This window comes from Lithobates pipiens, unplaced genomic scaffold (assembly GCF_037356315.1).
Source record: "Lithobates pipiens isolate NorthernLeopardFrog02 unplaced genomic scaffold, aLitPip1_a1.2 Scaffold_19, whole genome shotgun sequence".
NCBI lineage: Eukaryota > Metazoa > Chordata > Amphibia > Anura > Ranidae > Lithobates > Lithobates pipiens.
In genome coordinates, this window is record NW_027507764.1 from 559,161,674 (window position 1) to 559,188,048 (window position 26,375).

The following is a 26,375-nucleotide window of genomic DNA, read 5'->3' on the forward strand; positions in this document are numbered from 1 at the left end:
TTTCCCACCATGTCAGAGGTCCATCCAACCATGGCAACTCGTGATACTGATCCAGGGCAAACTCAGGGAAACTCAGATGGGACCTTGGTTGAGAAACACTATTTTAAAGCCTAAAAAAGGTAAATCTTTTTTTTTTTGGTAGAATTGGAAAACCTACCAAGTTTTTATTTTTTTTCTTGTCCCTATTAAGGAGACATAGCCTTTCTATTTGTGTTGCTTTTCCGAAACCGAGAATGAACGTGAAAGAAAATCATTAGAAAAGTTTTGAGGAGAAACCTAGTTCTGGTGAAAACCAGAGATTCCCTAATTTGGATGGATTTTTTACTTTCGGTATTTGCAATGTGACAAGAAGTGAAGAGAAATCTCCCCAATGGAACAAACAGCACAAATAAACAACAGACAGGGGTTATAAACCTCTCTTATTTTGTCCAAAATTGGAAAAAAGTGCCCTTTAGTTCTACTTTAAACATTGTTTTTTTTTTTTTATATAGTTGCGTGAAGTTCAGCTTTCTTGAATTCCATTATATATTCAGATATATAAGAGTTCTACAACAAACCTGAACGAGGGGAAAAGATAAGAGAACATCTCACTGCTGATCACGTCCATCTCCACCACCATTATCTTCTTAAGAGCTTTTCTCCACGGTTCAATACTCCTGTCATTGGCCTTGATGGTGCCTTGATGGTTCCCCTGTGTCCACAGACATCCCATCCAGACTCCGCCATAAAGGTCATGTCATGGCTAGAGGTCGGATGTCAGCAGGTTGCACTATTCTGGCTCTGCGGGATGATGGAACAAAAGAAAATAAATGTGTAAATTTGCATTCACGAGCCTCCCCTAGGCTATCACCAGTTGGATGACCTTGGCATTGCTTGTTGTTGCTTTGGGTATTTAGCAAGGACAAAACATGTGAGCGCCGAGATAGACAAGGAATTCTCTGCCCTCTTGGACATGTTAGATTGCTAGACATTAGATATTCTGAAGCTTTTGGGTCCATTTTATTAATACATAAATAAAGTATCTGCTCAGTGGTGGATTAGGAGGGCCTGAAAAAGCTTGAAGCGGAGCTCGAAGCTGAAGGTTAGATGTATCCTTGCCTGTGCTCAGAAGATGGGACCAAGCCTAAGAATCACTCATTCAAACTCTATGACAAAAACGGTCCTCAAACCAGCCGTATACTAACGAAGATATGTGGCCTCAGCTAGTGCCACTCTGGCCACGTCCACCAGGGCTATGTCACAGAGGATTAGGCTTTCGGGAGACCAGGAACAGTAAAAACAGGCAGTTGATCCATGGTTTTCTCAATCCAGAACACCCACCTAAAGAACAGAGATGACCTCAAGGAAGCTTCAGAGTCCAAACCCACTTGATCTATCCCTCCAGGAAGCTGTCAAAGCAGACAGCCAATCGTAGATAGCTGAGGCATTTACTACCCACACCCGCACGAATACACACCCCTTGTATACATTCAGGTGTGGAGTGAGGCATACATATGCTGCCTATGATTGGCTGTCTGTTTTGACAGCTTCCTGGTGGGATAGCTCAGGTGAGCTAATTTCTACTAAAGAAGGACACGCAGCCGCTCAGGGCTGTACACATGTCATGGCAATGCAGAAATTACACCCTGTGGTAGTGCCTGAAGAACCCCAAGGTATTGCTTGCTAACCACGGTGACTGTACTGGCTGCCGAACAAGTCCCATTCTAGCAAATAGGGCCACACTTCACCTGCCTCAATGTTGTTTGCGATGCAGTGGACCAGCCTTTTGTTAAAACAGGCCCCCAAGCCACCTGTCAACCAACCCTTGAAAATCAATCTACCATGGATCACGTGTTCAGAGGGGCAGCAAGGGCTACCTGAATGAGTCCCAGGGGCCCACTCACAACAGAAAGTACACTTTATGGTGCACATACCATGCTGGTGTGCGTTGTGCCTGTATGCTTGTGATGCGTTGTTACAGTGCTTGCTTTTCTTAATATTAACACATTTTCACATTCTGAGAACACATTTTTAGAACAGTACACCATGCCTGTGCAATGTGTGTCCTCACTGCTGCTTTTAGTCCCCAGCGTGACAGGGTGACAACACAGGAGCAGAACTGGGAGACATTTGTCATTGCGGGATTACCAGGTATAACTTTATTTATTTTTTAAAAGATCAAAAACAAGTTTTTTTAAAAACATATCAAGGCTTTAAGCAGGTATATAAAATCACTGTACCTCTCAGGTCAGCCTCTATGGTACCCCAGTCACAGGTTCTTGAGGGCTCCTCAGGGGTGGAGTCTCTTTAATTCTTCTGCTCATTCCCCCATACTGCACTGGAAGAATTAATCAGTCAGAGGAGGGGGTGACTACTACCAAAACGCAATGGCTTAGTTCAGGGGTGTCCAAACTTTTTTCAAAGAGGGCCAGATTTGATGAAGTGAACATGCGCGAGGGCCGACCATTTTTCCGGCCCAGGTCTATGTGTGTTCGTTCAAGCACTAATACACTGCCCAAAAACAATTCTCTCGCCTTTGTGGCTGTGTGTGCTGAAGAGATGAGCTTGGGCTTGTTATTTGTATATATATATATATATATATATATATATATATATATATATATATATATATATATATATATATCTTTTGTGGCCCACAACCAATCTCCGAGTGCCGCTCAGGACCAGTGGCGGCTGGTGCTCAAAATTTTTGGGAGACGCAAACAAACTGAAAAATTCTGAAAAAAAAGCCATCAATTGCAGCGACTGTGCCCATCGAATGCAGCGACTGTGCCCATCGAATGCAGCCACTGTGCCCATCAAATGCCAATACTGTGACCCCCTTGACCCGCTTGCAGTCTGCCTGGCACTTACCCTGTCTCGGTGGGGCAGCGGGTGACGGTGGTGAGCGGTGTCCTCCATGCATCAGGTGATGGGTAACAGACCCGAGCACCTGATTTGAGGAGAGGCGGTTCAGTGTTAGGAAAGCAAATATTCATTCATTCAGCCCACCTGGGTGAACTGCGAGCGCCAAGCATGGCGCTCGCAGGCCACCTTTTTGATGCCTATTAGAGCCTATGCCTCTAATCAGGTGCTTCAAAAACACCCCCGCCACTGTAATTCAGGCTCCCGGCATCCAAAAATGGGCCGGGTGCCTGAATAGGGGGTGGCAACGGAGGCCATGGATAGATTCATGCTATGCATGAATCTTTCCATTGGTCATAGAGAGGGGGCGGCGCTTGTGCGTCCTTATGGATGCTACTAAGGACTAAGTATGAGCTTGGGCGTGTTATTTGGATATACCGTATTTATTGGCGTATAACATGTACCTTCACTTAAAGAGGGAAGTTTCAGGAAAAAACTTAAATTTGAAAAAATAAGAGTCTGTGCCCATCAATGCAGCCTAATCATTGCCCATCTGCAGCCTCACTATTGCCATGAATGCAACCCCACCGTCGCCATGAATGCAGCCTTACCATTGCAATCAATGAAGCCTTAACATTGCAATCAATGAAGCCTTACCATTGCAATCAATGCAGCCTTACCATTGCCATGAAAGCAGCCTCGCCGTTACCATGAAAGCAACCTTACCATTGCCATCAGTTCAGCCTGATCAATGCCCATCTGCAGCCTCAGGGGGGACAGAGAGGGGGCGGGATGAGCGCCAACGTATTACATACAGGAGAATCTCCTCTTTAATACAAAGTGCCGCCTCCTATGATGGACAGAACAGTCGTCCAATGGCAGCCCAGGAGACGGGACTTCCTATTATAGATGCACCAGAGTAAACAGGAGATTCTCTTGAGTGTAATCTGACGGCACTTGTCCAACCACCTCCGAGGCAGCACCGATAAATACGATATATATCTTTTGTGGCCCTGGGGGGCTACAAAATATATATATATATATATATATATATATATATATATATATATATGTCCAAATCACCAGGGGGGCCACATTAAACCGGAACGCAGGCCTCAATTGGCCCGTGGGCTGGACTTTGAACATGCCTGGCTTAGTTAATAGATTTTTTTTTTTCCAATTCAGCCTGCAGGTTCTTCCATTCAAGCTGGAGATGTAGGATGAATCCCCTGGTAGAGCTATCGTATTCAGACAGCCCGTCAGTGGCTGTCAGAATACCCAAGCAGCAGCTGCATCTGATTGGATGCATCCACTATTTGGCTAACAATTTTCCATCCGGCTCCTCTGCTTTTTCAGTTGAAGGATGTCTGGTGGTGGGGAGCCAACAGGGCCACCTATGAAGCGAACTTCAGCTGGTTCATCAGGAACCATCAAAAATTCATACAGTGTATGGCCAGTCTATGGACCCATTCGTACAGATTTTGCATGAAAATCGCCCACCAAAATTGCGAGTAGGAACAATCGTTTTCTCACTACGCAAAGTGTGAATGGGGCCTAAGTGTTATTACCATTGGTGTATTTATCCCATCAAGACGGATCACATAGCTTTAGGTGAACATTTGAGAATAGGTCCACTTTATAGAGGACTCTATCTACCTCTGATCTCCTTAGAGATGAATAATTCGCCATTTCTTAAGAAGTTCATTTCTAAAACCGACTTGAAATATTTCTCACACCCCAGAAAATTCTTTACATTTTAATAGATAAATCAGCCAGCTTGCCCTGGAGATCCACATACCAACCTGGGGGATGACTATCTAAAAAAAAGCCTTGCCCATTCTTTGTCCGAACGTCGTCCGGTCTGCTTGGTTTCCTAACCGCAGGGAGAAAAGAGAAATGCCTCAACTAAAGTATTTGTTTAGTATTTGTCAACTAAACCCAAGAACAAAAATGCAATATATTGTAGCTTAATGTCCCTTTTTTTTTTTTTCAAGCTAAGAACATTTTCAGCAAATACAAAAAAACAACCTGTTGATCCTGCCAGCAATGTCATTTCCTTGGCACTTCCTGTGATTTGCAGTGAATAATATCTTCCTTCCTACCTATCTTCTGGTAAACTACCAATTGTTCTGCCCCCATGTGTAATGGAGAGGAAGAGATACGGAGATGTTTGTAGTCCATATCAAGAGAGCAGCTTAGAGTGACCACCGTGGTTCCCTCCACAGTGCAGGAGTGATGTATCCTCCCAGGGGCAGAAAGCATGTTTTTTGCTGGATTGCCAGGTGAAACTAAAGCAAAAGAAACTTAAAAAAAAAAGAAAACGAACGCAGCCACCACACCAAGGTTTAGTAATTTGCGTTGTATTAAATGTTTTGGGTTTATATACTGTTGAAGTTTAAATTAGAATTATAGTCATAACGTTTGTTTTCCTTTTGTTTCGAAAAAGGGAAGGTTATAACCCGTCAGATTTTTTTTTCAAAGGGCTGGAATGCTTTCAGAAGCGGCGGGAGGGGAAATCCCCCCCCCCCCCCCCCCCCCTCCTGCTGCTCGCCAGTGTTTCTTGGGCTGGCTTATCGTTTTTACCGGCCTGCCCAAAAAACGATCCGATTGTGCGGCTGACTGGTCACAGAGGCATTTAGAGACTAGATGGTCTTTGATCGCCTCTATTCCCTTGGAGGACTGGAGCGATATCATGACATCACTTCCTGTCCAGCCTTTTTTTTTTTTTTTTTTTGGGGATCTTTAGCTTTTAAAGGTAAAGGAGAGATTTGGGGTCTTTTTAAACCCAAATCTCTCCATAAAGAGGACCTGTCATCCTTATTTCTATTATAAGAGATGTTTACATTCCTTGTAATAGGAATAAAAGTGATTTTATATATATATATATATATATATATATATATATGGAAAGTTTAAAAAAAATTGAAAAAAAAACTATTTTTAAAGAGCCCGCAAACGCAAAAAGCAAACGCATGCAGAAGTCACGCTTGTATATGTAAACGGTGTTCAAACCACACATGTGAGGTACTGCCACAAACGTCAGAGCAAGAGCAATAATTCTAGCACTTGATCTCCCCTGTAACTCTAAACAGGTAACCTGTAAAAAAAAATTAAAGTGTCCCCTGTGGACATTTCTAAGTACCTTAGTTTGTTGCCATTCCATGAGCGTGCACAATTTTAAAGCATGACATGTTGGGTATCTATTTACGTGATGTACCATCTTTCATATTTTACAAAAAAATTGGGTATATATATATATATATATATATATATATATATATATATATATAATGTGTGTGTGTGTGTGTGTTTTTTTTTTTCAATTAATTAAAGTATTTTTTCCAAAAAATTTTACCGTGTGACATAAAAATATGGCAGCGATTGGCATTTTGTTCCCATGGGTGTCTGCTAAAAAATATATATAAAAATAGTGATTTAATATTGTAAACAAATAGTACCAGAAAAAGCCTGGTCTTCTGTTTTCAATACAAACCTCATTATACAGTGCCTTGCAAAAGTATTCACCCCCCTTGGCATTTTTCGAGTTTTGTTGCCTCACAACCTGGAATTAACATGGATTATTTGAGGATTTGCGTCATTTAATTTACAGAACATGCCCACAACTTTGAAGATATTGCTTTTTTCCCAAAATTGTCGCTCTTTTTTTGTTTAAAGAGCAAAAAAAAAAAAACGCAGAGGTGATCCAATACCACCAAAAGAAACCTCTATTTGTGGGAAAAAAAAGGACGTCAATTTTGTTTGGGTACAACGTCGCATTGTCAGCTAAAGTGAGGCAGCGCCGAATCGCAAAAAGTGCTCCGTTCACGAAGGGGGTAAAAATTTCTGGGACTGAAGTGGTTAGAGAGGAAGTCAGCCCTGATGGGTTTTACTTCCTCTTTGTTTCCCTGCAAAGGTAAAGCATAATGGACTACTATGCATCACACTTACCTGCAGGAGAAGCCTGTGATGTCTCCGTCTTCCTTTCGCTAGCAGCGAGTGTCAATTCTTCACCCCTCTTCCTTCCAGGCGCCGCGAAGTCTGGCTCTGTGACTGGCCGAAATCGTGTGACGTCACTCCCACGCAGTCACGTGGGAGCCGCCCAAAATGGCATGACCCGAGCTAGAAACGTTTATAACTCCAGCGCATGCGCAGAAGAAATCGCCCTGCGACGATTTGCAAACATCTCCTAGACCGTGTAGGTCTAGGAGATATTTCAAGCACCTACAGGTAAGCCTCAATCTAGTGGTCTGTAAGGGTTTACAACCACTTTAAGGCCAATAAACAGGATACGAAAATCGGAAGTAAAATTTCGTCCGACAAACGATCTGCCAATTTTCAGATCATTAGTATGGTGCAGACATTAACTCTCTAGATGTGCAAAGCTGGTAGAGACATCCCCGAAAAGACTTGCAGCTGTAATTGCAGCAATTGCAGCAATTCTACAAAGTATTGACTCAGGGGGGCGCTATACAAATGCACACCAAACTTTTCACATATTTATTTGTAAAAAAAAGTTTCAAAAACATTTATAATTTTTCTTCCACTTCACAATTATGTGCCACTTTGTGTTGGTCTATCACGTAAAACCCCAATAAAATACATTTACGTTTTTGGTTGTAAAATGACAAAACATGGAAAATTTCAAGGGGGTATGAATACTTTTTCAAGGCTCTGTGAGTTTCCTTCCCCCCCCCCCCCCCCCCCGATCTGTAAAATGTTTTGTGCTTCCTCTTGGTATAGTGTGAAAGCTTGTGGCTGGATCTCACATCCTTATTTCCCCAGAAGTGAGAAGTACGCTCTGCTATATTATACCCTCTTTGAATATTCGGAGGTGCATATCACAGCGCAATATGCAAACTCAATTTGTGGTCGTTTTTGGTGATTTTCACTGCCTTGGTTGGTTGTGTTTTTTAAAGGGGTTTTCCACTTTCATTAGGCCAGGACCCCAGGCAAACCGCTAAATACAGATTTTCATTACACACATAGGAACAGACTAAAGCCTCGTACACACGGTCAGATTATTGGACGAATTTTCATCAGTTTTTTGTTGGATGCCAGTCTCAAATCAAAATTCAAGAGGGTACTCACCGTCAGAAAATTCTCTGACAATGGAATTCAACGTCAGAAGTGACGTAATGTGTTTGAATTGTTTTGTATATGTTCTTTCATTTCTGAGCATGCCTAGTCTTGCTCTTCAGATTTTTCTTTTTTTTTGCCAGAAAACCGTTCTAATGAAAAGAAAAATCAGACGTTGCGGTCACATCAGACAAAAAATTTCAAGCCTGCGCATCCAGTTGTTTGCCGAAAATTCGTAATTGGCTGCCAAAAGCAGCAAACTAACGAACAGAAAATCGGCAGATCGTTCATCAGACGAAATTTATCTTCAGATTTTCTGACCGTGTATACAGGCCTTTAGGAAGTAAAGGCAAAAAAACCCCCCAAAAAAACACGCCCTGTTAGGCAAAGGCATAATGAGCTAGTATGCATAGCATATTTGCTCATTATGAATAACTTACCTGAGAACGAAGCCCCCAAAGCGGTCCTCCGCCTTCCTCTTCGCCGCTGCCATGTATCCCGGAGCGACTTGCGGGTCTCGCTGCTCCGGTGCTGTGATTCGCCGAAGCCGCGATGACGTCACTCCCGCGCATGCGCACGGGAGCCGACACAAGCGGCATATCGCCGCGATCTGCGGCCTGCCCAGTGCGCCTGCGTGCGGTGGCTGTCTTCGGGTAAATATCTTCTAAACCGTAAAGGTTTAGGAGATATTTCTTGGACCTACAGGTAAGCCTTAATCTAGGCTTACCTGTAGGTCAAAGTTGGTTGTAAGGGTTTACAACCACTTTAAAGGGGTTGTAAAGGTAAAAAAAATTTCACCTTAATGTGTTCTATGCCCCATACACACTATCAGATTTTCTGCAGATATTTGTCTTCAGGTTTACCAGAACCATGTAATGCAAGGGCCTGCCTGATTGCATACACACTGAAACTCCCAAGGTTTGAACTCATATTATATGGTTTTGGTAAATCTGAAGGAAAAAATCAGTAGAAAATCTGATAGTGTGTATGGGACTTTAAAGTTGCAGCGACTTCAAAGTAGTTCCTGCACTACTTTGGTCCAACTTTCATGCAACTTGAGGGGTGACTTCAATGTTAACCCTTAAAGTTGCATGAAAGTCATACCTGAATATTATAGAATGCAACAGTTGTGCACTATCATTGGTCAAAGCCAAAGTCGCATCCAAAGTTGCGTCAAAGTTGCACCCCTAAGGCAACACAACTTTGGAGTCCTGCGAATGTGATTGGAGCCTTAAAGCAGAAGTAAGGTCACCCATCTGTGGTCTGATGTCCACGAAGGTCCCTGCCTAGCGCCGGCAACTTCTCCCAACATTTTTCTGGGTTCTGGTCTTCAGCTGTTTTTCAAAAAAAACTATAATGGCACTGAATACTCCCCACAGTGGTGATCTTCTGGTGCCGTGGGGCATAAGAGCAGCAGCTGAGGCTTTAGAGGACTCACGCCGTTCATCCGCCCCGTCCCTTCAACCATTCAAAAATATCTTAGAAGGCAAGGCATTTTATGAAATGAGGAGAGGAGATCCTATTATTAATCTGCCCCTCCTCCATTCACAGTATGCCTTGCATCCAGGCAGGCATGACGAATACTAAGAGTTTTGTGAATGGACGGGTGAACTGCACAAGTCCTTTACAGCCGCTGCTGTTAACCCCTGCAGTGCTGGAAGAGCATAGCTGTAGGGGGTAACCAGTGCCACCGGAGGGAAGATTTTTACAGTAACCAGCAGAACATGGGGTACACTTTATTAGAGATAACCTGTTGGAAATGCTGCTTTGCATTAGCACACCTCCCAGCTTTCAGAGATGGGAATGAGGGACACCTATCAGCAAAAGTATGCAGGCATAGGACACACCCCTTGCCACGCCCCCTTAAAGGAGAATTGTACAAAAAAAAACAAGATTGGTTAAACCCACAAGGGCTTTTTTACCACTACTATTCCTTTTATATTGGCTTTTGGAATTTACAAATGCAGCAATTTAGAAATCAGATGAAAGGTTTAGCACTGGGAAACACTTTTTGATAGATAAAAAGTGCATTTTATATACATCTATATGGATCAGACCAAAATGAGGGACAAATGAGGAGGAATGAGGGATGAGGGACATTGCTCCAAATCAGGAACAGTCCTTCCATATCAGGGACAGTCCCTCCAAATCAGGGACACTCCCTCCAAATCAGGGACAGTCCCTTGAAATCAGGGACAGTCCCTCCATATCAGGCACAGTCCCTCCATATCAGGGACAGTCCCTCCATATCAGGGACAGTCCCTCCAAATCAGGGACACTCCCTCGAAATCAGGGACAGTCCCTCCAAATCAGGGACAGTTGGGTGCTCTGCATTACGGTATTATCAGGGGGTCTTTTCCATCTGCCTGTAGTTTAGAAATGTTGAAATTCCTTCACGGTGGGGGGTCTTATACTGAGTGTCAGAGATCACCCCCTTCAGAGGTGGGTCAGTGGTTTCGGACCCATAGAAGAGATTGCTCTTGAGGTCTCTTTTACAGGCTGATATTTGATATGACTGCAGAGCTATAGAATTCATTACAGGAGTTGGAAGTGATGTTGGACGGGGTGTAGAGGTGTCTAGTGGGGTCAGTATATGTCATGGGATCCCTGGTTATAATCACCTTCATTTAAAAGATATCCCTTCTCCAGAGACTGCTGCATTGCTAACTAGATCAGATACAGAGGGGCGCAGAAAGGACTATTTTTTTTAAGGGGGGGGGGTCCGCCATTACCATCACCCCTGTAACATTTGTGAAGTTTGGGATGTTGTAGCTGTAAAGCTGGGTATATACTAATAGAATATCAGAAGAACATTTGTTCAACTTTTCCCAAAAGTTCCTTTCTTGCTTGAAACAAGACCTCCATTGTCTCAAATTTTTTGAAAATTTCCATTTGGTGCACAACGTTCGAGTGGGAAGTGATGTCATTAGCCTGTGGCCTCTTAGCCACTCCCTTGTGCTATCTAAGAACATTTGGAGGATCGTGGATTCAGCATTCGCTCGTGGTTGTGGTTGACTATTCAGGCGTTTGCTAACATCTTCTTTCATGGTGTGTATTCACCCTGCTTAATGGAGTGAGTTGGTGAAGAGCAGTTCAAGAGCAAGTTCTTCCATTCCATTCCACTCCATTCTATTCCATCAAATAGAAACTCAAGCGATCGTTCCAAAATCCACATTTTCCTAATGATTTTCTGCTAGTGTATATTCAGCCTAAGGCAGTTGCTCATTGCAGTCATTGGAGTTCTCTTCGGGACACATATATTCATTTAAGGTTTGAAAGCCATGGTGGCCGTACTTTTGAAATTTTTGTAGCCAATTTCGAGCACTTTTGATTCATTGGAATCATGAATACTTTAGAGAAGCCTTTCTCAACCTTTTTAACATGGAGGAAACCTTGGAATAATTTTCAGGTCCTAGGGAACCCCTGATAAAAGTTTTTATATCAACAGTTCATGGTATATTTAAAATATAATTGGTGGTCCTTAGTGGAACCAGACTTTTCCTGGACTGGAAGTCAATGGAAAAATGCTACTTTACGTTAGTGGTCAGTTGTAAACATTGGAATCTGAGAAAAGGTTTCCCTTGACATTAGTGCTCAGTGAGGGAGGTTCCCTCTTAGCCCTTGTACACACGGTCGGAGATTCCGTCGGAATGTGTCCGATCGGAGCGTTTTGTCAGATATTCCGACTGTGTGTGGTCTCCATCGGACTGTTTCCGCCGGAATTTCCGTCGGACCAACTTTTCCAACTTGCCGGAAATATTTTCCAACAAAATGCTCCGATCGGACATACTCCGATCATGTGTAGAGAATTCCGATCGGACAAAGTGCCACGCATGCTCAGATCAAATTCCTACACCAAAGCTATTTGGCTACTAGCGTGAACATAGTCCCGTCGTAACGAAATAATGTCATCACGTCGGATTTTCTGACAACTTTGTCCGACCGTGTGTATACAACAGTTTCGGACAAAATCCGTCGGACAAAATCCGACGGATTTGGTTGTTGGAATCTCCGACCGTGTGTACAAGGGCTTACAGTGGTGACACATTATATTGGTGGTCAGTATAAATTAATGATAATTAGGGGAAAGGTTTCCCTAGACATTGGTGGTCAGTAAGGAAGGTGCCTTCTGAGCCCCTGTACACACGGTCAGAGATTTCGACAACCAAATCCGTCTGATTTTGTCCGTCGGATTTTGTCCGTCGGATCTTGTCCGAAACTGTTGCATACACACGGTCGGACTAGGTTGTCGAAAAAATCCAATCTTTCAGAACGTGATGACGTAATTTCGTTACGATGGGACTACGTTCAGGCTAGTAGCCAATAGCTTTGATGTAGGAATTTGATCTGAGCATGCGTGGCACTTGGTCCGATCAAAATTCTCTACACATGATCGGAGTATGTCCGATCGAACCAGATGGTCGGGAAATATTTCCAACATGTTGGAAAATTGGGTCCGACGGATATTCCGACGGAATCAGTCCGATGCATACCACACACAGTCGGATTATCTGACGACACGGTCCAATAGGACACATTCTCCGACCGTGTGTACAAGGGCTTACAGTGGTGGCCAATGGAAAGAACACCATGTTATATTTTTGGTCAGTATGAAACATTGGAATTCAGAGGAAAGGTTTCCCTAGACATTGGTGGTCAGTTGAGAAGGTGTCCTCTTACAGTGGTGGCCAATGGAAAGAACACCATGTTATATTGGTGATCAGTACATTGGAATTCAGAGGAAAGATTTGCCTAGACATTGATGGCCAGTAGAGAAAGTGTCCTCTTACATTGGTTGCAAATGGAAAGAACACCATGTTATATTGGTGGTCAGTATGAAACATTGGAATTCAGAGGAAAGGTTTCCCTTGACATTAATGGTCTGTAGGTAAGGTATCCTCTTATAGAGGTAGCCAATGGAAAGAACCCCATGTTACATTGGTGGTCAGAATAAAACATTAAAAAAGGTTTCCTTTGAAATTAGTCATCAGTAGTGGAGATGTCTTCTTACAGTGGTGGCCAATGGAAAGAATGTCATGTTACATTGGTGGTCAATATAAAACAATGATAATCAGAGGAAAGGTATCCATTGACATTAGTGGCCAGTAGGGGAGGTACCCTCTTACATTGGGGATCAATGGAAAGTATGCCCTCTTACATTGCTGGTCAGTATGAAACGTCAGAATTCAGAGGAAAGGTTTCCCCTGACATTATTAGTTAGTAGGAGAGGTGCCCTCTTATGCCTCATACAAATGATCAGACTTTCCAACAACAAAACCGTGGACTTTTGTTCGAAGGTTGTTGGCTCCAACTTGTCTTGCATACACACGGTCACTCAAATGTTGACCAACAATTACAAACGTAGTGACATACAAGACGTACGGCGAGCCGATAAAAAGGAAGTTCAATAGTGATGTGTAATTCCAAGCATGCTTGTTTGTACTTTGGACTTTTGTCCGATGGACTTGTGTACACACAACCGGAAAATCCGACAACAAACATTTTTGGCGGAAAATTTGAGAGCATGCCAGCCAAAGTCCGACAACAAATGTTTGATGGAGCATATACACGGACGGACTTTCCACCAACAAGCTCACATCCAACATTTAATGTTGGAAAATCCGATAGTGTGTACGCGGCATAACAGTGGTGGCCAATGGATAGAATGCCATGTTGCATTGGTGGTCAGTATAAAATACTGATAAGCAGAGGAACATTTTCCCATTGACGTTGGTGGTCAGTAGGAGCCAATAGAAAGAATGCCATGTCAAATTGGTGGTCAGTATAAAACAATGATAACTAGAGGAAAGGTTGCCCTTAACATTATTGGCCAGTAGGAGAGGTGCCATCTTACAATGGTGGCCAATGGAATGAATGTCATGCTACATTGGTGGTCAGCATAGTTCCTCCTGTTGGAGTGTAGTCAGTAACACATCTATGAAAGTATCACATGGAAAATCAATCCATGCGACTCACTACTCAAGGAACTTCTACCTATCTTTAGCTGACTTTGATAGCTCTCTTTGATAGTCTCTGTGCTGGGAGCGTGCTTTTAGCTCATAAACATTGGCCGCCCAGCACCCATGTGTGAGGGCATTAAAGCCCACCCATTCAGCACTGCACATATGTACTGGGCAGTCATAAATAGGTTAAAGTGTAAGCTCACCTTTTCAGAAAAAAAAATTAAAACGTTGAATTACAACCTCCCAACCCCCCCCCCCCACCCAATCCCAGATGAGCTATCAGTGCCCACACAGCCAGTGTAGTGTTCCAGGGATTTAAAATCCCCCACTCTCCCCCATCTTCTTTCTGCAGGGCTTCCAGGGTGGATCAGAGCGATTCTGATTGGTTAGCACCGATGCACAGCATCACTCTTCTCTGTTATGGAAGCCCTGCAGAGGGAGAAGAGCAGGGATTTGGAATCCCTGGACATCTGCATTGGCTGCCTTTGGCACTGACAGCTCATCACCCACAGAGGTAAGTACAATGGGGACCGGGGAGGGTGTACGATGTTCACATTTTTAATTTTTTTTTCTGAAAACGAAAAATTCTAAACTGGGCCCCAGGGGTTTTGTAGCCAGCGTATTGGCACATTGTGGCAGACTTAGCTGGTAAGCGATTCTCTCCAGCACTTCTGCCGTTCACAAGCAAGTCCTGCCACCTTCTCTCGGTCTTCTTTCCAGGTTCCAACTCTTCGGCCACTTGCTTAAACCAGGACACATCACTCCCATGCTTACACATGGGAATCACAGAACTGTAAATGTATACCAAGCTGCGCATGCGTGGTTCAGTGTACATGGCAACTGACATGCAGGCAAAAGCGTCTCTTCTGCCATAAAAATCCTTCTTGTCAATGTTTTTTTTTTTTTTATGTTTAATTCCCTTTTAAGTTTTCCTCCAATAAGCCGCTTCCAAGTTTTATGGAGAAGGCTGCAGAAATCTTAACCATGGGGTGGTCGGATGTCGCACACAAGTCCGACCCCCCCCCCCCCCCCCCCCAAAGTCCATGGCCAAGGTCACTGCTAGTTCTCTTTAAAGAAAAGCAATAGGCCTTTCTTAATGGATCCATTGATGAGATTGCGTCCATTGTGCCCGTCCGCGGACAGATGCTGGGACAAAAGAAGTGCGCACAATTGCACGGAGGCCAGAGAAGGAGAGGAGGAATCCGAAGTATTGAAGTGTGAAAGGGGAAATGGGGAGACGTGGTTGGATGTGAAAGCCTGGCCCCCGCCACTTTTACCTGTTATTGTGGAGGAACAAATCACAGAGCTGATTCATAAGCGCCGGTGGTAGCCTTGTGCGCACAATGAACTCTTCTTCAAAACAGCAGCTGGCGAGCACAAGACGGCGATGAGCGGCAGACATTTGTAATTCGGTCCCTGGCTGAAAGCGGCCAGAGCTGCTCACATGCACAGGAATGCTTCGGAGAGGCCTCTGGGGAGCGGAGCAGCATGTGGCTGACAGTAGCTGTCTACCGCCTTTCTGGCGCAGCGACCTGCTCCATTGATGGAATCTCATTGTATCACGGTGGAGGCGCCCGATCTGCCAGTGAGGACAGCCAGAACAAGGTTGGTTGGCGGCTTTTCTAGGCCAAAGCTCCATCAAAAAACAAGGAACTCCAGGATGAGCAAATATTGACTATAATACATTTTTCATGTGTGTTCTTCCTTGAATCTTGGTGTGCTTCCAGATCTGTGCAATAATCCAGTGTGAGATTTTTCCTTCCTGCAATAAATCACTGCTGCTCCCTCTCCTTGTGCAGGGTGACTGGTCCTGTCTCCGCCCCCTCCTGTCGTTTTCTGCAGGCAGCTTGTAGTGGGTGGAGCTTTCTGGGCCCCTCCCACCGCTCTTTTCTCCCTCCTTGTGCAGGGGGAATAATCTTGTCTCCGCCCCCTCCTGTCGTTTTCTGCAGGCAGCTTGTAGTGGGTTGAGCTTTCTGGGCCCCTCCCACAGCTCTGCTTCTTCTCCTTGTGCAGGGGGACTAGTCTTGTCTCCGCCCCCTCCTGTCATTTTCTGCAAGCAGCTTGTAGTGGGTGGAGCTTTTTGGGCCCCTCCCACAGCTCTGTTCTCCCTCCTTGTGCAGGGTGACTGGTCTTGTCTTCACCCCCTCTTGTAGTTTTCCTATACCTCCCGACCTTTTGAGATGGGAATGAGGGACACTTATTAGCAAAAATATGTAGGAATAGGACACACCCCCCCCTGCTATGCCCCTTAACTGCTTACCGACCAGCCCCCGTCATTTTACTGTGGCAGGTCGGCATGATCCTGCGAGCCGTCATAGCTATACACCGGGATAGCAGGCGTGCGTGCACGTGCTTTGCGGGGGTTTTAACCCTTTGTCAGCCGCTAGCAGGGGGAGAAAAAATGTCCCATATAGTGCCGCAAAATTGACAGTAAAGCGCCGCTAAAAATAGCGGCATTTTACTGCCTACTATTTAATTGAGGGGTGTGGCAGGGGGCGTGTCCTATGCCTACATACATTTGCTAGTAGGTCTCCCTCATTCCCATCTCAAAATGTTGGGAGGTATGTTAACACCTATCAGTGCTGCCCATCAGTGCCACCTGTCAGTGCTCATCACAGCCGCCTGTCAGTGCCCATCAGTGCCACCTATCAGTCAGTGCCCATCAGTGCCGCCTATCAGTACCCATCAGTTTTTTTTTTTCTCTAATTGTTGGTCTTTTTCCGTTTATAGCACAAAAATTAAAAGCCGCAGAGGTGATCAAATACCACTAAAAGAAAGCTCTATTTGTGGGAAGAAAATGATAAAAATGTAGTTTGGGTACAGTGTTCTATGACCACGTAATTGTCATTCAAAGTGCGACGGCGATGAAAGCTAGAAATTGTCCTGGGCAGGAAGGGGGTGAAAGTGCATGGTATGGAAGTGGTTAAAGCGGAGGTCCACCCTAAAGTGGACCTTCCGCTCATTGGAATCCTCCCCCCCTCCGGCGCCACAATTGGCACCTTTCAGGGGGGAGGGGGGTGCAGGTACCTGTACAGTACAGGTATCTGCACCCACTTCCGGGATAGCTCTCTGCGGAAAGGGGCGTAGATTACGCCCCTTTCCGAAAGTCCCCCGCTGCCTGCTGGGAAACACACAGATCCCAGAGGCAGCGGGTCCATTCTCATTGCGCAGCGCGACTCGCGCATGCACAGTAGGGAACCGGGAAATGAAGCCGAAAGGCTCCACTTCCTGATTCCCATACCCAAGATGGCGGCGGCAGCACCCGAGAGACGATCGAGAGATCGGCTTCGGGTGCCGACATCGCGGGCGCGCTGGACAGGTAAGTGTCACTATTTTAAAAGTCAGCAGCTGCAGTATTATTAGCTGCTGGCTTTAAAAAAAAAAAAAACGCGGAGTCCCGGTGGACTCCCGCTTTAAGAAAAAAGTTTCCTAAATGGTGCCCGTGCTGAGACAGCGTTCTCCTGTGTTCAATATCCAGCAGTGCCTATCAGTGCTGATATCGGTGCCCATCAGTGCTGCATATCAGTGCCGCCTATTGGTGGCCATCAGTGCTGCATATCAGTGCCCATCAATTCTACATATCAGTGCCAACTCATCTGTGCCCTTCAGTGAAGGAGAAAACTACATTTTATGACCAGCTAAAAAAATACTTTATTTTTTTTCCAAACATTTTTTGTCTTTTTTAGTTTAGTTTTAGCAAAAAATTAAAACCGCAAAGGTGATCAAATATCGCCAAAAGAAAGCTCTATTTGTGGGAAGGAAATGCTAAAAATGTCATATTGTAAAGCGCTGCGTAAACTGTTGGCGCTATATAAAATCCTGTATTATAATTATAATAATATGGGTGAAGTGTTGTATGACCGCTCAATTGTTCAAAATGCGTCACCGCTAAAAGCTGAAAATTGCCCTGGGCAGGAAGAGGTGAAAGTGCCCGGTACGTAAGTGGTTAATCATTTTTATTTTATTTTTTTAAGATTTTTTTTAAATAAATATAAATATATATATATATATATATATATATATATATATATATATATATATATATATATTGTTGGAGGGTGTAATCAGTCCTCATTGTGATGTAGACTTGGCCGGGACGGCTGGCTCTGAGCGGGACGCCCCTCACCGCTCACAATCTGGAAGCAGCTGGCTGGAAGTCGGAGGAAGGGTTCTATATTTAGCTCTCAGGATTGCTATAAACAGATCTGATCTGGATGAACAATTGATACATCAGCCGAGAGTTCCATCTGTTTTCCTGATTCCTCATCATCCCGGACCATGGGGGATATGGAGGGGTCATGGCGGGAACTTCATCCGATGGTGCCCCGGAGGATGATGCTTAAAGTGATATTAAACCCAAAGCCCAAAAATCTCGTATATCGCAGCTCACCAATCAAAATATGTGCCCCCCCCCCCCCCCCCCATGGGAAAAAAAGCCCAGTCCAGTGTTACGTTGGTGCCAAGGGGTTAAATCGGTATTAACCACTTAAGGACCGGAAGAATTTGCCCCCTTCAATGACCAGGCCATTTTTTTTGCCATTCGGCACTGCGTTGCTTTACCTGACAATTGAGCAGTCGCAGGCACGGCACTATACCCAAACAAAATTTACGTCCTATTTTTCCCCCATAAATAGAGATTTCTTTTGGTGGCATTTGATCACCTCTGCGCTTTTTATAAACCAAAAAAAAGACAGTCAATTCTGAAAAAAAGAAAATTTGTAACTTTTTGCTATAATAAATATCCCCCAAAAAAGTAAAAAAATAATAATTTCTTCATCAGTTTAGGCCGATATGTATTCTTCTACATATTGTTGGTAAAAAAAAATCCTAATAAGCGTATATTGATTGGTTTGCGCAGAAGTTATCGCGTCTACAAAATAGGGAATTTATGGCATTTTTATTATTATTAATATATTTTTTTTTTTTTACTAATAATGGCGGCAATCAGTGATTTTTAGCAGGACATTGCAGAGGACAGATCGTCAGTGCAAGAGCAATCATTTTAGCACTAGGCCTCCCCTGCAACGCTAACCTGGTGATAACCGTTATTTTTTTTTTTTTTTTAAAGCACCGCCTATGGAGATTTTTTGGTACTGTAGTTTGTTGCCATTCCACGACCGTGCGCAATTTCAAAGCATGACATGTTAGGTATCTATTTACTCAGCATAACATCATCTTTTACGTTATACAAAAATATTTGGGCTAACTTTACCGTTTAGTTTTTTTTTGATTCATTAAAGTGTATTTTTTTCCCAAAAATTGCATTCGAAAGACTGCTGCGCTAATACAACGTGACATAAAATATTGCATATATGTGAAAATGATTTTGGAGGGATTATAGGGATTTTGATCATCTCTCTATCATATCTTTAAATCTTTCTTGTTTGTAAAATATTGCAATGATCGCCATTTTATTCTCTAGATTCTCTGCTAAAAAAAGAGAAAAACATATATACATATACATATATATATATATATATATATATATATATATATATATATATATATATATATATATATATATATATATATATATATATATATATATATATATATATATATATATATATATATATATATATGTGTGTGTGTTTTGGCGATCATTGCAATATTTTATTATATGTAATATTTTATTTTATATATATTGTAAGGGATCTTCCCGGGGTAGGGTGTGTTTGGACACAGTTCACAGCAGACTTGGACTTTATAAAGTAGAACTTGGCGTTTATTCGTGGTACAAACAGTCCAACAAACAAAGTATACAGCAACACCGTGCTTCTTGTGTATAACAGGCACAAAATAATAACAAAAACAAAACAACCTAGCCCGGCTGGGCGCTTACTAACAGGTTCTTCTCACCTATCTGACACTTATAAACGCAGCGTCTTTCGCCTGGATATCGCAGGGTGGATGTTAGCTCCAGCACTGGCTGTGCTTGCAGCTTCCTCAAACACACAGACTGTTCGTTTCCCTGGCTGGGAGCAATCACCTGCAGACCTTGCAGAGCCTTTAGCTTCCCAGGCTAATTAGGATCAAAGCTCACCTGATCCCAAACCCAGAACTGGATCGGGGGATGTGGAATGACAGGTCCCTCTACCAAACCTACCTGCCATTCCATATAAACCCAGGCCCGGCAAAATTAAATAACAACTCAGCAGCATATCGCTGCTGAGAAACTGATCCATCCTGGATTTACCATCTCACACTGTGTAGCAACCTAGGTGAGATGTACACCCCCTCGATCACTTCTCCAGTGACATGTCTACATATCCCCCCCCTCTTTTTCAGACCGGAGGGCTGAGCCTTTTGTCCCCACAGACAACTTACCCTTGACAATGCGTCAGCATTTGCCTGTAATTTCCCTGGCCTGTGTTCCACAGTGAAATTAAAGTTTTGTAGGGAGAGAAACCATCTAGTCACTCTTGCATTTCTCTCCTTGTTTAACTTCATCCATGTTAGGGGGGCATGGTCTGTCACCAACTTGAATTTCCTGCCTAGCAAGTAATACTTTAACGATTCTAGGGCCCACTTTACTGCCAAACATTCTCGCTCCACAATGGCATAATTTTTCTCGGCCGGGGTTAGTTTTCTACTCAAGTACGTCACTGGATGCTCCTCACCATTCACTACTTGTGAGAGTACTGCACCTAAGCCTGTGTTAGAGGCATCTGTCTGGACCAGAAATTCTCGCCTGAAATCGGGGGTGACTAACACAGGTGGTTGGCACAAGGCAGACTTAAGGCTTTGGAAAGCCTTCTCGGCCTCTGGGGTCCACGTGACCATTGCTGTCTTTCCGCCCTTTGTCAAGTCAGTTAGTGGAGCAGCAACTGAGGCAAAGTTCGGCACAAATCTACGGTAATACCCCGTAATACCCAGGAAAGCTCTAACCTGTTTCCTTGTCAGGGGTCTAGGCCAATTCTGTATTGCCTCAATTTTATTTAGCTGTGGCTTAATCAACCCTCTCCCAATAATGTAGCCTAGATATTTGGCCTCTTCTAGGGCTAGAGCACACTTCTCGGCATTTATGGTCAACCCCGCATCACTTATGGCATCCAACACGGCCTGTACCTTACAGAGGTGACTTTCCCAATCAGGGCTAAAAATGACCACATCATCAAGGTAGGCGGCTGAGTAATCACGATGTGGTCGCAGAATCAAGTCCATCAACCTCTGGAAAGTTGCAGGGGCTCCATGTAACCCGAATGGCATCACTACATACTGGAATAGCCCATCAGGGGTGGAGAATGCAGTTTTCTCTTTAGCCTCACCAGAAAGTGGAATCTGCCAGTAGCCCTTTGTGAGATCGAGGGTGGTTATGTACCTGGCGTTACCCAACTTCTCAATCAACTCATCTACCCTGGGCATAGGATACGCATCGAACTTGGAGATCTCATTCAACTTTCTGAAATCGTTACAGAACCTCCAAGTTCCATTGGGCTTTGGGATTAGCACAATTGGGCTGGACCATTCACTCTGTGACACCTCAATTACCCCCAGAGCAAGCATACGTTTTACCTCGGCAGATACGGCTTCCCTACGTGCCTCGGGTATCCTATAGGGCTTAAGGTTTACTCTGCTTCTAGGCTCAGTTTCAATGTGATGATGGATGAGGTGTGTACGCCCTGGGAGGTCAGAGAACTTGTTTTTGTTTTTCTGTAAAAATTCCTGAGCCTCCTGTTTCTGTGACACTGATAGAGTATCACCTACCTTGACTGGAGGGATTGGTTGTGACAAATTATTAACAGTATTTGTCGCCCCCAAGGATTCCCTGTCTTTCCAGGGCTTGATCAAGTTTATGTGATAAACTTGGAAAGGCTTCCTTCTACCTGGTTGGTGCACCTTGTAGTTCACCTCACTGATCTTTTCAACAATTTCATAAGGACCTTGCCACTTCGCCAAGAATTTACTCTCAACAGTGGGGACTAGTATAAGGACCCTATCGCCTGGGTTGAATGTCCTGATTCTTGCGGACCGGTTGTAAATTCTACTTTGGGCCTCTTGAGCTCTCTGGAGGTGTTCCCTTACCAGGGGCATTACAGTGGCTATACGGTCCTGCATTTGTGCTACATGCTCAATAACACTCTTGTATGGGGTGGACTCATTCTCCCATGTCTCTTTTGCAATGTCCAGTAGACCCCTAGGGTGATGACCATAGACCAACTCGAATGGTGAGAACCCTGTGGACGCTTGGGGCACCTCCCTAATAGCAAACATGAGGTAGGGTAATAAATGATCCCAGTCACGACCATCTTTTGCCACCACTTTCTTCAACATATGTTTCAAAGTTTTATTAAATCTCTCCACCAATCCGTCCGTCTGGGGGTGGTATACAGAGGTACGGATGTGTGAGATTTTAAATAGTTTACATAATTCCTTCATTACTTTCGACATAAATGGCGTACCTTGGTCAGTTAGGATTTCTTTGGGGATCCCAGTCCTAGAGAACATATAAAACAACTCACGTGCAATTGTTTTAGATGCAGTGTTTCTTAAGGGTACAGCCTCAGGATAGCGGGTCGCATAATCCAGGACTACCAAAATATACTGGTGTCCTCTAGCTGACTTTACAATGGGACCCACTAAATCCATGGCAATACGCTCAAAAGGCACCTCTATAATAGGGAGCGAAACCAAAGGACTGCGAAAATGTGACACTGGGGCACTAACCTGACATGTGGGGCACGACTCACAGTATTTTTTAATGTCATCATATATGGCCGGCCAAAAAAACCTCTGGAGAACCCTCTCTCGCGTTTTGTCAGTCCCCAAGTGTCCCCCAAGAACATGGTTATGTGCCATGTCAAGCACCTGACGCCGGTACGGCTTAGGTACCAGAAGCTGTTCCACAATCTCATCTTTAACCTTATTGACTCTATAGAAAAGATCATTAGTCACCGAAAAATGTGGAAATCTTTTTTCAGCATCTGGTTCCTGAGGTACCCCGTTCATAACAGCAACCTGCTCTCTCGCATTTTTGAGAGTGGGGTCCTGTAATTGTGCAGTCCCAAAATTATCGCTAGACACCTCTAAGTCTAGTATATTTTGCTCAGTGGGAGGAGCCTCCTCCTCCCCAGCCAGGACCTGCAAAGGAAAACAATCATTTTCATCCTGCACATTTTTATCATTCACAGTGGACAAGGCAACCCCCTTAGAGGTATCCTCACTCCTTTTGGGGATTTTTCTTTTTTCCCAAAGAGCCCAGAATAATGGAAAATCGCGCCCCAATATTACATTATGCATGAGGTTTTTAACCACACCCACTTCATATTGTACGGTGCCTTGTTCAGTCCCGACTTTAGCCAGCACTATAGGGTACACTTTTGTATCACCATGTATGCACACAACACTCATATGCTTTTTAGACTCTAAGTCCCCAGTCACCAGGCTAGCATGCACCAAGGTTACAAGGCTTCCTGAGTCCATTAACGCTTTAACAGGAAAGTCATTGATTGTGATGTTGCAGATTTGCGGTTCAGTCTCTAGTCCAGGAACTGCAGCACAAGATGGTTCCGCAAATAGCGACTGACGCCGGCTAGCGTCACATTCCATGGGTTCAGAGGTAAGAGGGCAATGGGCAGACACGTGTCCCGCCTCATGGCATCTCCAACACTGGATAGGGCCTGGTCTCTTTGGCAAGGAGTCCTTTTCAGAGCCCCTTAGCCACCCGGGACCATCACCAGTCTTTTGTCCCTGAGACACCACTTGAGCCCTTTTCCCCCCATCAGCACCCCTCCACACTCCCCCAATAGATGGAAGTCTCTTACCAGCTGACGGCACAGATCTGGCGCTCCGGGGAGGTGAAGATGCTGCAGGAACATCACGGAGGTAGTCCTCAGTCGCCTGGAACCTCTCCACAAGGTTGACAAGTTCGTTTGCGTTCCTAGGATCACCTTGTCCCACCCAGCGTTGCAGGTCAGTAGGAAGCGCTCGGAGGTAGCGATCCATCACGACCTTCTCTAGGATTTGTGCAGGAGTAGAAGTGTCTGGCTCCAACCACTTTCTTGCCAAATGGATTAGGTCATACATCTGGGACCTCGCTGATTTGTCCAGACTGTAGCTCCAGTTGCGTACCCTCCGGGCACGGACTGCAGTAGTAACTCCTAGTCGGGCAAGTATCTCCTCTTTTAGCCGAGTATAGTCCTTAACCTCTTGCTCACTGAGGTCATAGTAGGCCTTTTGAGGTTCACCTGTTAAATAGGGCGCAATTACCTCTGCCCACTCAGCGGCTGGTAACTTCTCTCGCTCAGCCACGCGCTCAAATACTGTTAGATAGGCCTCAACATCGTCCTCAGCAGTCATCTTTTGCAGCGCTTTCTGCACAGTCCTTCTCCCAGAAAAAATCTCTGGAGCGGCTCCCATCACCACAGGCGCCTCTCGATTTGCTATCAGGTGCTCAATAAGTTGTTGTTGTGCAGCCATGGACTGTTCATGTCGTCTATTGGCCTCTATCTGAGCCTGCTGTTGTGCAGCGATCATCTGCTGTTGTTCAGCCATGGACTGTTCATGTCGTCTATTGGCCTCTGTCTGAGCCTGCTGTTGTTGCAAACTCACTTGCATAAACTGCTTCAGCATCTCCTCCATGTTGCTGGACTGTTTTTGGAGTGTAGTTGCAGCTTTCACCCAGGACATCAGCAGCTGTAGCCAAGTCTGTCCACACCGTTGCCCCTAGCAACCGCGTTGCCCGCTACCTCCACCAATTGTAAGGGATCTTCCCGGGGTAGGGTGTGTTTGGACACAGTTCACAGCAGACTTGGACTTTATAAAGTAGAACTTGGCGTTTATTCGTGGTACAAACAGTCCAACAAACAAAGTATACAGCAACACCGTGCTTCTTGTGTATAACAGGCACAAAATAATAACAAAAACAAAACAACCTAGCCCGGCTGGGCGCTTACTAACAGGTTCTTCTCACCTATCTGACACTTATAAACGCAGCGTCTTTCGCCTGGATATCGCAGGGTGGATGTTAGCTCCAGCACTGGCTGTGCTTGCAGCTTCCTCAAACACACAGACTGTTCGTTTCCCTGGCTGGGAGCAATCACCTGCAGACCTTGCAGAGCCTTTAGCTTCCCAGGCTAATTAGGATCAAAGCTCACCTGATCCCAAACCCAGAACTGGATCGGGGGATGTGGAATGACAGGTCCCTCTACCAAACCTACCTGCCATTCCATATAAACCCAGGCCCGGCAAAATTAAATAACAACTCAGCAGCATATCGCTGCTGAGAAACTGATCCATCCTGGATTTACCATCTCACACTGTGTAGCAACCTAGGTGAGATGTACACCCCCTCGATCACTTCTCCAGTGACATGTCTACAATATATATATATATATATATATATATATATATATATATATATATATATATATATATATATATATAATAAAATATTACATATAATAAAATATTGCAATGATCGCCATTTTATTCTCTAAATTCTCTGCTAAAAAAAAGAGGAAAAAAACACACACATATACATATACATATACATATACATATATATATATATATATATATATATATATATATATATATATATATATATATATATATATATATATAATGTTTGGGGGTTCTAATACATTTTCTATCAAAAAATACAGATTTTAACTTGTAAGCAACAAATGTCAGAAATAGGCTAAAGCTCCACACACACTATCAGATTTTCTACAGATTTTTGTCTTCAGATTTACCAGAACCATATAATGCAAGGGCCTTCCTGATTGCATACAAATTGAAACTCCTAAGGCCTTTGACCTCATATTATATGGTTTTGGTAAATCTGAAGGAAAAAATCCGCACAAAATCTGATAGTGTGTATGGGGCTTTAGGCATGAAAGGGTTAAACAGAGATCAGTGCTATAAAAATGCACTGATTACTGTATAAATGCGCAGGGAAGGGGTTTAACATTAGGGGGCGATCAAGGGGTTAAATGTGTTTTCCCTAGGGAGGTGTTTTCGTGGGCCACATCAGAGAGCTCCGCTGGGCCCCAGATGACGTCTGTAGAGGACGAAACGCGTCGGGACTACTGCTGTAGCACTGTTTTTATGGAATAAGCGCTTGATTTCTTTGGTTACATGTGAGTTCATTACTTTTTTATTAAATTTTTTCTTTTAAACGGATTTACACTATTGTGGCTCCTTATTTTCCTTTGTATGAGTTCAACATTTTGAGCTGGAGTGTACCGATGAGGATTTAACAACTAGTTGGGGCATCTATATGAGGAGTCTGACTTGTTACTTCCCTGGACAATTTACATCTGTAATCTCGCCTTCTGAGTGTACAAGCTTGCATGATCCTTCGAATATATATTCGTTTGGATCCATATTATCCGGTAAGCCTTTATTTCGAAAGGTGACGGGAATATCACAGGGTGTCTGCATGCTAGCCTCATTTTAAGAAGGTGGATGGTGACCCTTATTTCACGTTTGGATTGGATCAACATTTTACATAGAGACTTTTAATTCATTTATATTTTTTGGAATTGT

At 44.0% G+C, this 26,375-nt stretch overlaps 1 protein-coding gene across 3 annotated transcripts in view; it reads left to right on the forward strand.

The window, feature by feature from the left end:
• LOC143997631 (uncharacterized) overlaps positions 1-26,375 on the forward strand; it is a 379,606-nt gene that overhangs the window by 239,794 nt on the left and 113,437 nt on the right. The window contains exon 1 of one of the 3 annotated variants that reach the window (XM_077493333.1): positions 15,115-15,488. The exons of the other annotated variants lie outside the window; for them this stretch is intronic. Within the exon in view, the coding sequence (XP_077349459.1) occupies positions 15,427-15,488 (62 nt within the window). The 5' untranslated portion in view covers positions 15,115-15,426. Of the gene's footprint in view, positions 1-15,114; positions 15,489-26,375 lie in introns of those variants that run through there. 3 annotated transcript variants of the gene reach the window in all.